Here is a 17,735-nt window from a genome sequence, read left to right as displayed (position 1 = left end):
GATGTGCACGTTTTGCAAACTGTCTGTGAGAAGCTCAGGACATTTCTGCTCCCCGGAGCAGCTGCTCACTGTTGTTTAGTTTAACAGCCCATCTGGAAACATGGGAATACAGAGTCTATACATGTGGAAGCATTACGAAAACGATATCGAAAATGAGTCTAAGTTTGACATTTAAAAGGCGTCCACAACGACCATGTTTGGACTATAAATACCCCGAACACGGAGGTTGTATGGACATCAACACTAGAAGTATAATAGACGCCTGCCGTTATAAAACAACCCCTTCAGTAGAGCAAAATTGTATGTCCAAAAGTGACTTTGTGCAGTGGGTTGTTTCTGGGTCGTTGCTGGACAGCTGTCAGGTGCAGGATGAAACCACGCAGCTGTAAAAGGTCAGAACAGGACTTCCAGGGACCGATCCCAATTCACTTCAGAAAGAGTCTGTCTTAGAGTCTAAACCTTTATATGCTGGACACACACTGAAAGATTCATGTGTAAAAGTCACTTCCTGTTGCAATGCCTGTGTGCTGGATTTTGCACCGGTGTGGAGAGTGGATATCTGAAAAGCTGGGCAAATGTCCACATCGGCAAACGAGCTGCCTGTTTTTAGGCTGATATTCAGAGTTACCCTAGTCAGGGTCAACAATGAAAAACTGTGCTTCATGCTCGATATAAACGGGAATGCTGGTGCGCTTATCATTCAACGTGAGCCAAGTTAAGTTTCATGAACACAGGCCTGATTTTGTGAAAGCGTATGTTGAGATTATTTGACCCTTTCGGTTACATAACTCACAGAGCGGTTTTCAGAAGCAGACTTTTGATTCCTCATTTTCACCACTGGGCACAACCAAACTGGAAGTGAGATGTGATGAGTGACAGTGGGAAGAAACAGTTCCTAGAAAAAATTATTCCCAGCGTTACAGAACACTGCTTGTGTCCTTTGTCTTCAAAATCCTTGACAGTAGAATTTAGGCTAAACCAAAAAATGTTCGGCTTAAAAAAACCAAATGAGTCGGCTCTTGTGAAACACGTCTGTGTTGCAACTGTAACAGCGATAAATGAGTTTTGCATGAAAAAACTGGTGGGTGTTGCTCATCGCATTTGTGCATTAGTTTGACGTCTCTTCCCGTAAATGATAAGTCATGATGTATTGCTGCACAGCTGCCACACATCCCGTTGGTATTGTTAGGCCACATTTTCATTTGTTTTTGTGCCTGCCGATTTTTGATGCAACCAAACTAACTGGTCTGACTTTTTCTCTCCATTATGCTGGCCTTAAGCTTTAAGGAAAAAACCCAAGGTAATGTGCGACTGTGTGTGATTTTGTTTTTTTTTTAAGTATGTGTTTGATTAACATTAATGATGACTGTGCACTTTTGCGGTTAATTTCTTCCAGACACCTTATGGTTAAATCTAAAAGTAATCTAAATACATTTATCTGGATCCCCAAAAACATTCCAGCAGCAATCGATACCTGGGTGGTTAATAGTCAGGTCCTAATTAGAAATAAAACGGGATTAAAAGGAATGGATCCGACAAATGCTTGTTTAATGTCAAATAAAATGCATTCAGCTGGAAAGATCTTTATAATGCATTCAGAGGTTAAAAGTGGTTTGGCAGACGAGACACATTTTGCACACAGTTACTTCCTCCTTTGACAAACTTGTCAGATCACACTGGGACACACTGTCATCAATAGCACTACTGATGGCGCTGAAAACCATGCAAATGAGAGACATCTTTAATCAAATCCTGTTTACAGTCACACTGGTGTCCTGGTTAAGGTTTGACTATTTGCGTGTCCGCATATGTAAAAACAGAATCCCAATTTAAAAAAAGGGATCTTCTGCCATCTGAATTATTCCCAAGCAAACTAGACTACAGGCAAACATACCATCCACTTGGCTGCCATCTGTCACCTTGTGTCTTATGTCACATGGGTGTGTTTTTAGTAGGAAGGCTTCTCTCCTTGTTAGAATAAAACAAATATAGTTTTGCACTAAATGGTCAAAGTTTTGATCCTGTTGATTTGAGGCGAGGTGCTGTTGTTGCGGGGTCATCGACAGCTGGGGAACACCCGGAGGATGCTGTGCAGCCTCACTGACTGCTGAATCATCTGTGGAATAAAGAAATATTTGCTTTTGTTTGCTTTACTGTTGCACCTTTTTTGTAAATATTCCTCGACATAGCTTGTTGACCCATATGGAAAAGATAGATAGATATATCTTATAAAGTTTGTATCTGTCTTGTGCGAAACTTGTATGAAAAGCATACAAGAGTGAAAACAGATGTAAGATCCCTTGAAAAATTATATAAATGAAACTTGTATGTTTTGGATACTTACTAAAACAATATATGAAAGTGGCCACTTTCATGAGTAAATCATATAAGCCTTATATGATTCACTATATGAAGTAGGCCACATCTTATGCAAGTATTTCATAAGTTTTTTCTATTTCTTTTCCATATGGGGAGGCTCAAATAGATCATAGTAATGCCAAGCTGTCGACGACCTTCCTCTGATTTATGAAAGCTCTGACACTGCCTGGATGAATATCTGCTAGCTAAAGTAATTTTTATGTTGTTGCATTTTATCTTTAATAAAATAAATAAAGTGACATGCATTTTAAGTCGATAAGACATTATTCTTCATAACCTTTTTCACTAAGAGTGCAGATTTTAGTGACATCACCCTTTCCAGTGTTTAGTTTTCATTGGAATGACGGATGATGTTTTTGACTTATTACAGGGCCTCTTAGTTAATATTATTCTATTATTTTTATATGAATATTTTTTAGATTATAAATATATATGTCACCGTATGTCAAATTTTTCAAAGGGAACCTATTGTGCTCATTTACATTCTTGGATTCTATTAAAGCAGCTTTACCTGAAATCACAATTCAAGTTTGGGCAAGCACTTGGCGACAGTGGGAAGGAAAAACCTCCTTTTAACAGGAACAAACCTCCAGCAGAACCAGGCTCAGGGAGGGGCAGCCATCTGCTGTTTTTGGACAGGATTAAGACACAAGACAAAAGAACCCTTAAGCCATAATGATCCACTTGAGAAAAACACCATTGGGCATCTTTCTTGGCCTTCACATAATAATTCTGATTGTAAAAGTAGCAAACGGGACAGGCCAAAAAAAATCCTTATTTTTCTCATGCGCCTTGGTGAAGCACTCTCACTTTAAACCTACTTTCTTCTTATTGCAAGACTCTCAAACATAAAGTTTCAACAGCAGGTGGGTGGGGCTGGTACTGTTAGAGCTTAGTGCAGCATTTGACACTGTGCATCATAACATACTATTAGATTATAACATTCAGTTGGTCCCACAGGAACAATCCTTAAATGATTTAGTTCATACCTTGAAGGTATAATTATTATTTATTTATATAGATTATTTTGTCTTTATTAATACTTCTCAGTTGCATAAAATACTGCGTGGAGTCCCACAAGGGTCCGTTCTTGAGCCACTTTTGTTTAATCTGTATATGCTTCCTTTGTGTGACATCATTCAGGAATACAAGTCAGCCTATCATTGCTATGCAGATGATACTCAGATTTATTTGGCTATCTATGTTTGTGCCTTGAAAAAGTGAAAACAAAACAGAGATTATCCTATTTGGACACAAGGATACACGATTGCAACGTGTGGGAAAAAATCATGGAAGAGAACCTTAGATTCACTGAGCGTATTGGGGCTGTAACTAAATCAGCTTTTTGGCATCTCACAAAAGTAGCTAAACTGAGAGATTATGTCCTCAGCAAGATCTACAGAAGCTCATTCATGCCTTTATTTCTTATAGAGTTGACTTTATTGGCCTGGCTAAAAAGACTACAAGACATTTACAGTTAGCCTAGAATTGTGCTGCTAGAATTTTAACAAAATCCAGGAAGAGAGTGGATATCACTCCAATTCTCAGCTCCCTGCATTGCTTCCATTAAAATACAAAATTCAATTTAAAGTTTTTTATTTTAAATAAAAAATAAAAATAATTTTTTACTGGTTGTACTTTTTCTCTCCATTATGCTGGCCTTAAGCTTTAAGGAAAAAACCCAAGGTAATGTGCGACTGTGTGTGATTTTGTTTTTTTTTTAAGTATGTGTTTGATTAACATTAATGATGACTGTGCACTTTTGCGGTTAATTTCTTCCAGACACCTTATGGTTAAATCTAAAAGTAATCTAAATACATTTATCTGGATCCCCAAAAACATTCCAGCAGCAATCGATACCTGGGTGGTTAATAGTCAGGTCCTAATTAGAAATAAAACGGGATTAAAAGGAGTGGATATCACTCCAATTCTCAGCTCCCTGCATTGCTTCCATTAAAATACAAAATTCAATTTAAAGTTTTTTATTTTAAATAAAAAATAAAAATAATTTTTTACTGGTTGTTAAATGTATGCCTAAGATGTCTAAGATACAGATGTGGTAGGCTTCTCCAAGATCTGGTCACCTAGTGGTCACAGAGCTTAAACTAAATGGGGTGATTTAGCCAGTGTGATGCCCAAAGCTGGAACCAGCTGCCCACTGAGGTCAGGACTTCTCCAACTGTATCCATTGAAATTAAAAGAAGCTAAACCAGCTTTATTCACTATTGCTTTCAACTAACCGAGTAGCTGTTCCATCATTGTTACCATTGTCGTTTTTATTTATATTATTTCTGTCTTCTTTTTTTAAAAATCCTGTTATTTTTGTTTTTCATTTTTCTTGTAAAGCACCTTGAATGACTGTAGTGTTTGGTTCCATATAAATGAAATGCCTTGCCTTGCCTTGCATGACCTTCTCAGAAAACTATCTGCACTTTGTGGCAACACAGTACACAAAAACTGTGTTTTTGCTGCTTGGAATTAATATGCTTCATAAACACAGTTTATTGATCAACCATAGAATAATGCATCCGTTAAACACAATGTTTTATCCTGTAAATGTATCTAGCTTGCTCACAGTGCCATTAAGCCATTATTCTGCCAGTGCAGACTTATGCCATTTTCACATCTCCCACAGTCTGCGCTTTGACTCAGTACATTCTGAAATATTCTGCATTTGACAAAAAGTACCCCACTGTTGAAGATTATGGCCAAAATTCTGATCTTAGTCTCTGGTGAGGGCAGGGCGATGCAGGTGCACCATCACCCACTGTGGTGTAGGCCACTGTGCAGTACTATAAAGTCCAGCTTTAGTGTGCACTCAGCTTGCATGTGAAGAACACCAACTCACAGTACTCAAAGTGTGTGTCTGACACTGATTGTGCTTTTGTTTTGCTTTGACCCCAGATATACCCGGAGGATATGATGCGATCGCTACTACAGAACTCCCTCCATGTGTTCCGTGCCATCAGCGGGACGTCCACTGACCTCGGTTGACCTCCTGCACACCACCCTCCGTCTCTTGCGGCCACCCACACTTCTGTATATCCTTGCACTTCTTCCTTGAGGACCTGGATTGGTTTATAACAGGGAATTTGTCAGTGCAAATCTGCCCAGCTATGCATGCCAAAACATTCCCCCTGGTGAAGATGCCATTTGGCTATCAACGGCATCTTTGCTGAATGTGCAGTGGACGGTGGGGGTAACAGCTTGCGGCACAGCACTCAGATTTAGTCCTCAAACCACAGCAGCAGTAATTCTGAGAATGTATTACAGCAACACCATTTACGTGTCTGCATGTCAGGTTTAGGTGTTACGCTCAGCTGCATTGCACTTTTCCCCCCCCCCCACCTTTACAGCAAACTGCCAGACTGACTGCTGGTTAAACAGTTTTTCTATTTTCTATTTGCAATGCCGCCCTTTAGATCTATGCAGGACACTGCGCTCCGTCCCAACTTTTACAACTTGAGTCACCTTTTTAAAGACAGTAGCACCTTTAGATTGCGTCTCAGTGTTTGTGGCGAGAGGTTTCGTGCTACCATACCGGCTCAACTAGTTCAACTCTTTTATAAAAGGCACTAACCGAAAGCATTTCGAGACTCTGTCTGGCAAAGGGTCGATGTTTATGTGCTAGCAGCGCATTCCTGACGACTGAGGAGAAGGTGATAAACAGATAAGTCACAACTAAAGAGCAACAGCTTATAGAGCATCAGGGCAAAGTTACTACCTTGTTTATTCAATGGCAGGCCTCTTGTGACTGCTCCAAAGTCACAGTGAAGACAAGACAGAGCTCAGGGTTGGAATAAATCTGACAGGAGTGGCTTGTGTAGTTTAAAAGTTGTCAAGTGCATTGTTAAGACAAAACAAAATCCCTTTGGAGTAACAGTGTTCTGGACTGTGCGCGCGTGAATGCATAATATAGATTGCTAATTCTATTACAGCTTGAAAACAATCATTGAAATATTATTATTTTTGGACATTTGAAATGAGAAATTGACAAAGCGATGACAGCGTTGTGATGAGATTTACTTCAGTGCATTGAGTTATTAAAGACCTGATTTTGGATCCAGTGCCTTTGTGCTCTGTCTTCTGAAAAGACTCCTTTATCTTGAGTAATAAGAAGCCTCACATGCTGGTTATTCACAGTATTTCACAAGTGCTACACTGAAATTAGCAGACAGATAAATAATATTTAAGCAGATGTACATAATTTGTCAACATGCTGTAAAATAAACTCTGTATCCATGTATGTTTATATGTATTGTATGTATGGTGTATTATATAGCCACTTTTTTGGACTCTTGTTGGTCCAGAATCCGTCCTAGCAGAGATTTCTGTTTGTCATTTTTATTGCATTGTTTACTGAGGTGAAGCTGCTTGTCAAACTTCCTTTGTAAAATCCCTTTTTCAATAAAACCTGTGGGGGGGAAATACTCATTGCGTTTGCCTAAAATGATGTTTGAACTTAAAGACAGTAGTTGAAAAGATCTCTGTGGGGCTTTTTTAGTATCGCTCATACATTCTTTCTCCGCAGATGTGGCTGAGGCCTTTTAAAGCCAACATAAACAGTCTCCCAAAACATTTTCATTTCCATCACAGCTGGGAAAGCACAGGAGGAGCGTATACAGGCTGTGTCCAGTGTAAGTACAAGCAAAACCCAATTATCTGGATATTATTTAAAAGGCTTTTAAAAAAAGAATTGTCAGTAACTGAATCAAACGATGAAATGAGAAATTAGATTTTTGCTCATTTAATGTCAGCAACATTTTTTTTAAGAGAAAACATATTTCACCAAGACAGTACCAAAGCACATTCCTCATATATATACCAGCCTCGCTTCATAAGTTAAAAAACAAAAGTTGTTAGGTGTGACACTGCCTGTCAGCAAGCCTCATTGTTCAAAACACTTGAGCCATCATGAAATGAGGCCTGGAACAAATCCTACATGAGACGATCATGATAAAACTTTCCAAATGCATGAAGACGTAGATGATAAAATTATTCACAAATCACTGCAAGTACAGCGTGCAAACAAAAAAATGTATGGCTTTTGTCTGCACACTCGATTCTGCTTGTCCTAGTGAGAAACAGGGTTTATGACTGGATTATACTATCACGTCTCACACCACACATGAAGTGTCGCAGCAGCAGCTCGCTCACAGGTTTCGGTTTTTCAGGCTTCATGCGCTCTTTGGAAACCCTCGCTGGGGTTTGCTTGTTCCTCTTTCAACCACCGGCTGCTTTCTGCATGTTGAAACAGGCGAAATCCACCACAAAGTTTTCAGCAGTTTTCTTTACAACCGCAATTACTGTAGCATTAATTTAGTCTAATATCATCCACGGAGGCTTTGAGCTTGACCCATAACCGAATAAATCTGAAGTCTAACACAACTATCTATGTTTTTCTTGGCCTTTCCTGCACCCGTGTTATCAGTTTGGCCCACTCTATATTGTTTGTTGCAGCATAAAGCCATTACCACATAGATAATAAGCTTAATGATTCACAGACTCATTTAGGGCCTGACGACTTCCTGGAGGAATGGATGGACACTTGCGGTTTGATATATCGCACTTAAGATCACACGCATGCGTAATGTTGCCCCCATTAAGAGAGCGACGGGAGCAGCTTCCTTTATTCCCCAAAACGATTTGTTGTATGGACGCTGGATTCCCGTTTCCGACAGCGTTTGGTAACCGAGGCTGACGCATTTTCACTCCGTGACATGTCGTAGCTTCGTTGTCATTACAGTTTCCTCCCACTCGAAACAACTCCGCCCCGACCTTCCCGGTAAGGTTCAGTGGGCACGGAGACAGTTAAGGTGTAGCTGGAGTTTTGGCTTCGTTTTCTCGTTTCCCGGTTTCCATTCACTTTTTAGAAAAAAAACAACCTTTTTTTCTTTTAACCTAGACGGTCTGTCGCCGGTATTTTTTCCTTTTACATAGATATATATACATTTATTTTCTACTTTGATTCCTAGAGGGAATCAAACGAGCTCCTGAAACGCTTCCAGGAATAAAGTCCGGACGCTTGGAGGCAACATGACTGTCGCTCAGCAGTTTTTCATCTTTCTCTGCGCGACCACCATGACTTTCAACTGTAAAGCAGGTAAAACACTCATTAGTTGTTATCCCAGTTTTAATAATAGTCTACATCTAAAAATTGTTCGGTTAAAGGGAACCTGTCGGTGAGCGTACCCAGCCCGTCAAACCAGACTTTAATTAGCATGTTTTAGACGCACGCGCGTTATTCGTTAACCGAGCGTCTCGAGCTCTCTAACAACTTGCTATTTATTTGCCAATTAAATTAAAGCACTTTTGTGGTTGTAGTTTGTGTGTTTTTGCCCTTGTAAAAAATAATAAATTAACGCATAAGTCAGATAATATTTACATTTTAAATGTAAGTGCGTATTTTTATTTTTATTTATTTATAGTTATTTCTGTCTCCGCTTTCCTCTCACCTTATCCGGGAATCCCACCCTGAGGTTTCTTCCTCTTCAAGGAGCATTTCCTTTCCGCTGCACTAATAACACTTGGTGAAGTGTTACTTTAAGGGTCTTGACCCTATTACACTAAGTGGTATTATTACTATTATTATTATTGTTGTTATTATTGGCATGTAATGAATTATTGCTATGAATAAACGAATTGGAAAGCACATTAAACTTGACCTCGGTGGTTTTGCGTTGTTAATTCTAATCCCCAGTAACAAAATGTGTTAATGTGTTAGGGTAGTTATCTCCAAGGATCTGGCTAATTCAGAGAGCTCTTTGGAACACATTCGCTGATGTCTTTCTGTTTGAGTATAAATTCAGAGTATATTTCTTATTCTTATGACTTCACTCAGTCTCCCTCGATTTTACCAAGTGCACCTTAACGGTTAGTTTGCGCTTAAAGAGGCTGTCTTTCACTTTACAGGTGCGCAGCGCAACCAGTTGCGGGGTAACCTGCGCAAGTGAAAGTGTAACAATGACAGAGCTGAGGCAAAATTTAAAAGGATGTCTCATAGCATTTAAATTAAATCATCTCCCCCATTATTTTTGATTCCAGGACATCTGTCTAAGATATGATATCCCCCATTATGTTGTGTCACTTTGCATAAAAAGCCTGTGCACATATACTGTAATCCGAAGAAAACGTCAGCGTCACATTTTCAACGCCGAGCAGCTGCACTTTATTGTGTGATTGTAAGATAAATCTAAAGACGCATTCATTTTTATGACAAATGAATTTAAAATGACACATTCATATTTATAATCATGTGTTTAAAAACTACTAGGAATCACTGCTGTCCTTTTCCATGCCCAGTGTGGATATCAGCGCATTTTACTACACCCTAACACTCCATGTGTGGGTGGTGCCGAGGACATTTTGCATATGATTCAAGAGCATTTCCAACCAATCTAATAGTAAAAACAGAGGTGGAGGGGGAATGTGAGGAATGTCCTCCAGTTCATGTACAGTCAGGTGATTTTCATGCTGGATATTTCCCTGATTTGGCGCAATTAAATGATTTCATTTTTCCTAGGTATTCCTAGGTGCAATGACATTTTCCGTGAGTTTGCTGGTAATAAATCTGATCATCTGTTTTTGGAGATGACTTTGCCAAATTACTGCCAATCAACTACCATTATTGCATAACAGAAGCACAAAAAATGATATATATAATGATGTATAATGATGACAACAGTTACAGCTTTACAATCTTCAGCTTCAGTCCGAGGTATTACAAAACACATCAGTGTCACAATGAGTGTCACAAGGAACTAATTGCAGACTGCAGCGAGTGTTGTGAAAGAGTTCGTGGGAAATGTCATTTCTTGCTTCGGTGGTAGCCCACCACGATCGTTTCTGAGCAGCATTGATCATTTATGCAAAGCTGGGAGTAACGGCTCTTCTTATACCTGCAGATTATCAACTTCCCGAACCAACAGATGTGACATATAGGTGGGATGACCAATTTCAAGTGACCGTGTCCTGGTCCTGGAAGAAGCCAGACAATCTCCCGAAAAACTGTACAGTCAAATATGCAGTATCCAGATATGAACTACCGCAGTCAGTTGAGGTAATATTAAACTGAAAGCCAGCAGTGAGACAGGCTGACATTAGATTTGTGAAACAAAGTTTTAACCTGTATTTGGTATTAGTTCTTATTAATAACTGTTTTTTCCATGTGTAATGACAGTTTTCAAATCTATAAAGAATATCCACTTGACCTATCTGGCATTTTTTTCATGTACCATAGACCTACTATCATCAAACGTATGGCAAATTAGTCCAAACATGTTTAATGATAATATGAAAACAAACAAAATATTAATCAAATTCTAGTTTTTCACAATGGTGAATTTATTGACCTGATAAGTTAAAATAAATAAATAAATAAAACATCATTTATATTGAACAATACAGCGCTGTAAATAACCCTAAAGTTAAGTTAAAAAAACACAAAAAGCGTCATTTATCTAAAAAAATGTTTTCTATTTATGAAAATAAAGTGCCCTTAAAGTGGATATCAGACAGAGTGCTGGAGAACTAAGAATTATTTAAATTTCACTAAATATATATATATTTTTTTTCCAGCCATTGCCCCGAAGCCTAGTTAATCATTTCACAGTGAAGTACTTCACAGAAGATGAGCACTCTGATCACTGGAATATCAGCATTCAAGCTGTTCTAGATCCTGTGTGTAGTCACTGGAAGGAAAGCAGACCTGTGATCAAAACCATTAAAACTTCAAAGCGCCGCAGTAAGTACCAGAAAGCTGAAATGCTGATATATAATAACTTAAGTCCTTCTAGAATAATTTTTTTTTAAATATATATCTATGTGTGTGACTTAATTCTTTTGTTGTACTTACAGCTGAATTGGTGACGGACTTCAGATGTTCACTTGAGTCTCACAGAACAAAGTGTTTCTGGAAACCAGTCAATGAGTCAGTCAAGCTGAACATCAGCTACAGGTGAGCATAAAAGCTGCAAACAACAAAAGAAATGTAACGCAGTCTCTGTGTGGAGCGAAATTTTATCTAAAGAAAAAATATAGGATTAGTGCCGTGAATCAGCACATCATTAGTCAGGGGTTCTGTGAAAATGAACTACTGCAATACATTTCTGTAGCAGTACTCTGTGTATGGATGTTACAGAGTGACAAATATTGGACAGCAGTATTTTGTTAAAACCTGCTTGTGGCTTCGTCAGAATCTTGTGCCGATTTGAATTATTTAACATTTCATCTGAATATTAATCTGGGAACTTTGAAGGAATCACATGAGTCACTGGCTGAAGTGAAAAAGCTTTTTATGTTTTTCACTTCTCTTGTTAACTCCTCATTCTGTTATTACAGGACTTCAGAGGAACATGATAAAATCAGAGCATGTGATGGGTCCACCAGCCATGAAAAGGATGTTTGTTATCTAAACGTGAATAATCTTAACTTTGGCATCTATGTGCTCGTGGAGACTGAAACTGGACGCAACACCCTCAAACCTAAATTTGGTTGGTGTTATTTTTAATTTTTTTATTGTTAATGTCATTCCAAGCTGTGAAAATGAATACGAAATGTTAACGTTTTTTTTTTTTTTTTTAACAAGTGTTTTGTTATTTCCTCAGTGATACCTTTACCAAAGATGAACATCGCAGAAGATAAAGGCTATCTCGACCTGACATGGGAAGATCGAGGTCCGGCTGTTGGAAAATGTGGATTAAACTATAGTGTCTGCATCACCGAGTGCAATAAAGTCAGAGTAAGTTCTCACATTGTGACGTTCTGCTTAAGTGTTTTATGAGACGCTGGAATAATCTCATAGCTGAACATTTCTATCAAATATCAGAAAAAAAATTATTTTCACATTTGTCTGTCTTAAATCCAGATATTATGTCAATGCTACAGTTGTTCCATACTGACAAAGTGCAACATTGGTTTTGTGTGCTTCTTATTTTTCAGACTCTCCACACTAAAGAGCCACCTCTGAAAATCCTCTATAACAAAAATTGCCAATACAAATTCCAATACAGTGTGCAGACTGATCAATACTGCATCCCTTTGTCCAGTGACCTCAGTGAAGTCATAACTCACGGTAACTGTCTAACCAGTATTACTAATTATTAATATGAGTATATTTAAATAATTATATCTACATTATCATGAGATCCCATGATGTGCACACAGAGTTGTATGTTCGTGTTTTTATCATGTACTAATCACATCACTGACAGCATATTGATTCAATGATTCAAGTTTCACTTCATCTTTAAATTTTGTGTCAAACTACATGTTGGTGCAGATATTGTAATGTAGGCCAAATCAGCGTGAGGCTGCAATCGGAAATGCACCAATTAGTGTATAAAGTTCTGTGGGTGGGTGAAGTCGGGTCATTTTAATAATGACTCATCATCATCAGGAACTTCGTTTACAAGAAAATAACTCACAGTCACTTGGACACAAGGAATCAAAGCAACACTGTCGTATACTAAACAGTATATTTTAAGGATCACACATTAATCTTACACACTCCATAAAACAAATAAATAACTAAAATGCCTGTGTCTGATGTTGCAGTGTACCGTGCTACAAAAAAGAATAGTTTTGCAGGTGCTGGCTCACTAATTCGAGCTATGTTGTACAACAGGAACACGGCTAGAAGCAGAAAATCCCAGCATTCATGTGATGGGTGATTGAGCTATCTGTTAGTTAATGAAAGCTCTATACAGCCTTGCTTTTTAGCTGTTCTCCATCATGTCTAATGGCACATTTTAAAATGAATTTACAAAAAGTATTGTTTGTAAACTTTGGAGCACTGAATTTGGATCATCAATTAGAAATTAGACACTAGCAAACCACTGTGATACACAATATTATGTGCAACACAATGTGCAAAAATGTTGAAAATCTCCTAAAAGCTTTACCAGGAAGTCTCTCTTGTTCACTCCAGGGGAGAATAGGTCTCCAGATGAGATGCTGACTGTGATCGCCATCGTCGTCCCAATTATTCTTTCTGTCTCCGTCATTCTGTCCTGCTACTGCTTCCAGAGGTATGTGCCAGAATGATTTCAAAAGTGAATGTTTGTGTGCAAGTGCAGATTTTGCAAAATCCATGTTTTAAACAATGGTTTTGCACAGCATACAGTATTGTTGAGTTGATTTAGTCAGTGTCAAGAATGATTTGTGCAGTAGCCTCATTGCACTCAGAGAGACATTAAAAGACTAATGTCAAAAGAAGCTTCTCCTACTGCGTCTGTCAAGCAATAGTTAACCAAATAAACACTAGCATGGAAGCTACCTGAGGAGGTTTCTTCTTGTAAAAGTTTTTTCCCCTCCTCACTGTCAGTAAATGTTTGCCCCGGGGAGAGGGCTGAGTTTCTCTTTGCTTTTCATGTAGTGAAAATATCTCCTGATGTGACTTTGGTGTAATTTGATTTTATAAGAAAAGAAGATAATAGAATTGATAGACCATGGCGAGTGGCTACTCTTGAGGACTCTTGAGGACTAGTGTTTAATCAGTAAACAGAATGACGATGCCTCTGAGTGGAAAGGTTGACAAAACTGCCCCACCTGTAGCCACAGGCAGGTAGGTGTGGCCTGCAGCAAACACGTAGCAAATAGCAGAAGGCTTAGTCATAGGCCCAAATGATTAAAAACCTCTCACCCTCTCCTGCCAGACTGTGCCTTTATACACACAGACACAGCAGAAGTGAAAGCACTATAACCTCCCATAGTGCTATGAACTCATATGACTTAGCAGCTTAGTTTATTTACTCTAAGAAAAGCTTTCACACATTTTTATATCATAACTTTATTGAGTCTGTGGCGTGATCTATGTGCAGGGTAAAATAATAAAGGTTCAGACTAGAGCCTGGCCTATGCAGGATCTTTAAAACTGATATTCATGTTTGGTATTTTAAAAATCAGATATTCTGTTTGTTGTCAAAACATAAATAGATTTCTTTTACATTTATGTAGTCACTTATTTACTCTTTTGTGCTCTACATGACTCTGGATAAGCTGGTTGTTGTGTTTGTGATGTGTTGCCAAGAGGGAAGATTCAGAGTGCCCTCTGGTGAAGAAACTCTGTAACATCATGGCATGGTTGTGGGGTGTTTTTCCCATGTGTCATTTACTGGCCGCTATTAATGCCAATGCTAATAGATAGGCAAGTAGCTAATATCAGCTGGTTATACTGAGACCTAAAGTGATTCTCCCAGCACAACAGACTGGTGTGTCAGGTAGAGCTGCATCGATAAAATAGGTAAAAATATGACCTACTCTGCCATTTTCCAGCTGTGGATTTGTATTCATGGACCTACTCGACTAGCTGTGCATGATCCATAGTTGGAAATAATATTTATCTAATACTGGAGCTTCATATCGTATCTGTGTGAACGTCTGAAGTTACAAAACATACTGCTGTGACAGCCTCTTTCTGCCCTCATCCTGGCTATAGAATTTGAATATTTTATTACTACTATAGTTTCTAACTATTTAGCACTAGCTTGTAATGAGGAGTGAAGGACTGTTTAAAACTGCTGCTTTAGCAAAAGTAGCAAAAGAATACTTCACATGAAACTGTATTACTGTAAAATTGCACATAAAGTATCAAAAATCAAAGGATTTACTTTGCAGAAATATGTTTCCCATCAGTGCTAAATGAATTAATATTATTGCTGCAGATGTTTAAGGTTGGACTTATTCTAAACACTTTCTTTCATATACATGTTCTGTTTAATCTACACTAATGCCTCATATCCTATCAAATCATAGGTTTTCATCATGATTTTAGCATGTATTTTAATATTCATCTATTCAAAAAGAATCAGAGCTGAAATGAAAGACCTGAGCATGGTCTAACTTGATTTAAGAAAATATGTGGGATTAAATAATTAATGAAAAATGAAGGTTGTGTATTAGTAAAATAGCTGGGTTAATTGTACGTTAGGTCAACCAGGGGGTTTCTCAGAGATATTGAAAGGCACTTTCAATATCTCTGAGAAACCCCCTGGTATAAAAAGTTAAAAGTAATAAAGTTAAGCAAGCTGACCAGGTGATGGTTCTACCGGCACAGTCGAACCATCACCTGGTCAGCTTGCTTAACTTTATTAAATTTAAACGTTTCTTACATCACGCATGTCGGCCAAAGTGGTCACTAAGAAAAAAACCTCTTCTCTTACAATGATAAATGAGAGCGCTAACTCTTATTTCTACAACTCTTATTTCTGGTAACTGATCTCAGAGCAGTGAAAGCAGAGCCAGCAACAGCTTAGCTAGCACGCTAATGTTTTGTCAGTCTTCCAACAAACACCAAAGATTTACCCACAATGCACATGTACAAAAAACTAACCAACTGCAAGCTGCTGAACACCTACCAGTCCAGATTTCAGTGGCTTCAGTGTTAATTGTGCTTCCAGAGACCATATCCACTGGTGGCCTCAAGATGGCAGTGGTGTAAAGGATGGGTCCAAACATGCACGTTTGAGGAGAGGTCTGCTTTTTACAGTTCACCTGACATGCTCTGGGTGTGTTGTTTGTCCTGACTGAATGCCAGTGAATCATGTAAAAGGTGCAACATGTTTTCAGATAAGATTTAAGATCTTTAATAATTAGTTAAAAACTTAAATAAAAATATAATATTTTTCTTGATAAGAATTAATGACAAAAATAAAGACTATATACTCCTATAGACACTGTCCTGTAAGAAATCCAGATTTATAATAAATGTTGATAAAACAGCAAACATGCAGACACACAGAAATAACACTAGACCTTCAAAGAGTCCCTGTTTTTTACACGAACTCCACCATCTTCCTTTTCTGCTGCTGTTTTCTTGGAGAAGGTGAATTGGTTCACTTCAAGACATAAAAACGACTCTGCTTTGAATCTCAGTTGGTGTTATCTTACCTGGCTAAAATACTGGAATAAAAACCAAAGAAACCTAGTTCTCACTTTTGGTTCTTGAAATCAATGAAAGAACTTGCAGGTATCTGTACTACTTCCCTGAAAAGTATTTGAATGATGATTTAAATTTTCCATATGACGTTGTGTAACATGATTTCACACCACAAGGTACTTCCAAGGTATTTCCAGTGTCAGAGTCATGCCTAAACATGATGTGTTGGGGTTTTGTGTGTGTGTGTTGCAGGAACAGGGAAATCTTTTGTCCCAGGATACCTGATCCTTCAACAATATTCAAGGAAATGATGATGACTGGAAACAGAGATTCTAAGGTATATACTTGAAAAAAAAGTCTAGTCAAATGCTCTTTCTGTCCTCATAAATACTCATTTTTACACTGCTGTGTTTTTCAGTCCATCCCTGGAGATCTGTACAAAGCGGAGCCAGAATCCACTGAACACATCATCCTTGTATCTGAAAACACAATTCCTCAGGAAATCTCCTAATCACACATGTTCAGAGGAATGCTCGCAGTGCAGATGGACTTGAAGGAACATATACATAGTAACTTAACAGCAGGTTGAAAACATTTAGTTTCACTTGCCTTTTTTCGGTTGAAAGTTTCATACCTGTTGCAGGTTTGACGTGTGCTGTGGGGCACCTCTGCTGCACTGGTGAACACCTGTGTCCGTGTTTGCATAAAAAGGAATTTCACCTGCTAATAAGTAACTCTGTGGGACAGTGCAGATCCACGCTGATTGAGCGTGCTGTGGACAGGATAAAGAAATGCAGTAAATCTTCGGAATTTGCTTCAGAAAAGCTGCCCGACCGTGGACCCAGAAATGTGAGTGGGATTGATATCCTCATGCTGAGGCAGAGGAAGATAAGGGGAGGCTTTGCATTCCCGTTGGAAAGAGAAGACCAGAGGAGGCTGATTAATCTGGAAGATGTTCTAGTGGTAACAAGAGCTGACTTTTCCCTGGATATCTGCTGTAACTCATAAAATGGAAAGAAAAACAAGTGTAATCTTGTCACAACATGAACCTTATTTGTACAAATGAAAATTTGACTGCCATCCGGAGTCACCTGTGCAGGAATTAACTAGGATGCAAGGTTTTGGTAGCAAAAAAAGCCCCAAACTGTGGAAAACACGTCGGGATGAGAGCACACTGCTGGGCTTTAGTGCTGGGTGACTGCGACAGCCTACGTATACTTCTCTGTTTTACCATTGTTGGTGCATGTGAAAAGAACTTTCACCTTGTCCGTCTAAATATTCACTTGCATGAACTCTGCTGGCAGACATGTTTTGGATGGCATTTTCTTACTAAAGTTAAGCTGTATAAAAGATCTTTGATGTGTGGCATTAAGAGTTTTCTGTCTTTGTACAAAACTTTCAAACTTTGTAAAGAGAGAAGTGATGTAAGTACTCCAAGAACTGTAAACATCTGAACATATAATAAAATAATTACAAACTT

General features: G+C 38.4%; 2 protein-coding genes across 3 annotated transcripts in view; both read left to right on the top strand.

The window, feature by feature from the left end:
• dock11 (dedicator of cytokinesis 11) overlaps nucleotides 1-6,809 on the top strand; it is an 80,416-nt gene extending 73,607 nt beyond the window's left edge. For both annotated transcript variants that reach the window (XM_082525977.1, XM_082525976.1), the window contains one exon: nucleotides 5,284-6,809. In XM_082525977.1, the coding sequence (XP_082382103.1) occupies nucleotides 5,284-5,373 (90 nt within the window). In that variant the 3' untranslated portion in view covers nucleotides 5,374-6,809. The remainder of the gene's footprint in view (nucleotides 1-5,283) is intronic.
• Nucleotides 6,810-7,964: 1,155 nt separating this feature from the next.
• On the top strand, nucleotides 7,965-17,735 carry LOC309702989 (interleukin-13 receptor subunit alpha-1-like). The gene is made up of 10 exons (XM_082527693.1): nucleotides 7,965-8,482; nucleotides 10,284-10,438; nucleotides 10,957-11,122; nucleotides 11,236-11,335; nucleotides 11,719-11,870; nucleotides 11,985-12,118; nucleotides 12,319-12,451; nucleotides 13,307-13,406; nucleotides 16,508-16,592; nucleotides 16,674-17,735. The coding sequence occupies exons 1-10, from the start codon at nucleotides 8,416-8,418 to the stop codon at nucleotides 16,764-16,766; spliced, it is 1,185 nt and encodes a 394-aa protein (XP_082383819.1). The 5' UTR covers nucleotides 7,965-8,415; the 3' UTR covers nucleotides 16,767-17,735.

The sequence above is a fragment of the Aulonocara stuartgranti genome, assembly GCF_965226115.1.
Source record: "Aulonocara stuartgranti genome assembly, chromosome: 3".
In the NCBI taxonomy this organism is placed as follows: domain Eukaryota; kingdom Metazoa; phylum Chordata; class Actinopteri; order Cichliformes; family Cichlidae; genus Aulonocara; species Aulonocara stuartgranti.
The sequence above is the reverse complement of the archived record's forward strand: the minus strand, read 5'-3'. Positions and strand labels throughout refer to the sequence as shown.

Coding starts and splice junctions, on each gene's coding strand:
- LOC309702989 (XM_082527693.1), top strand. CDS start 8,416: ATGACTGTCGCTCAGCAGTTTTTCATCTTTCTCTGCGCGACCACCATG. Junction 10,439..10,956: donor AACTACCGCAGTCAGTTGAG/GTAATATTAAAC, acceptor TTTTTTTTCCAG/CCATTGCCCCGAAGCCTAGT. Junction 12,452..13,306: donor CAGTGAAGTCATAACTCACG/GTAACTGTCTAA, acceptor TGTTCACTCCAG/GGGAGAATAGGTCTCCAGAT.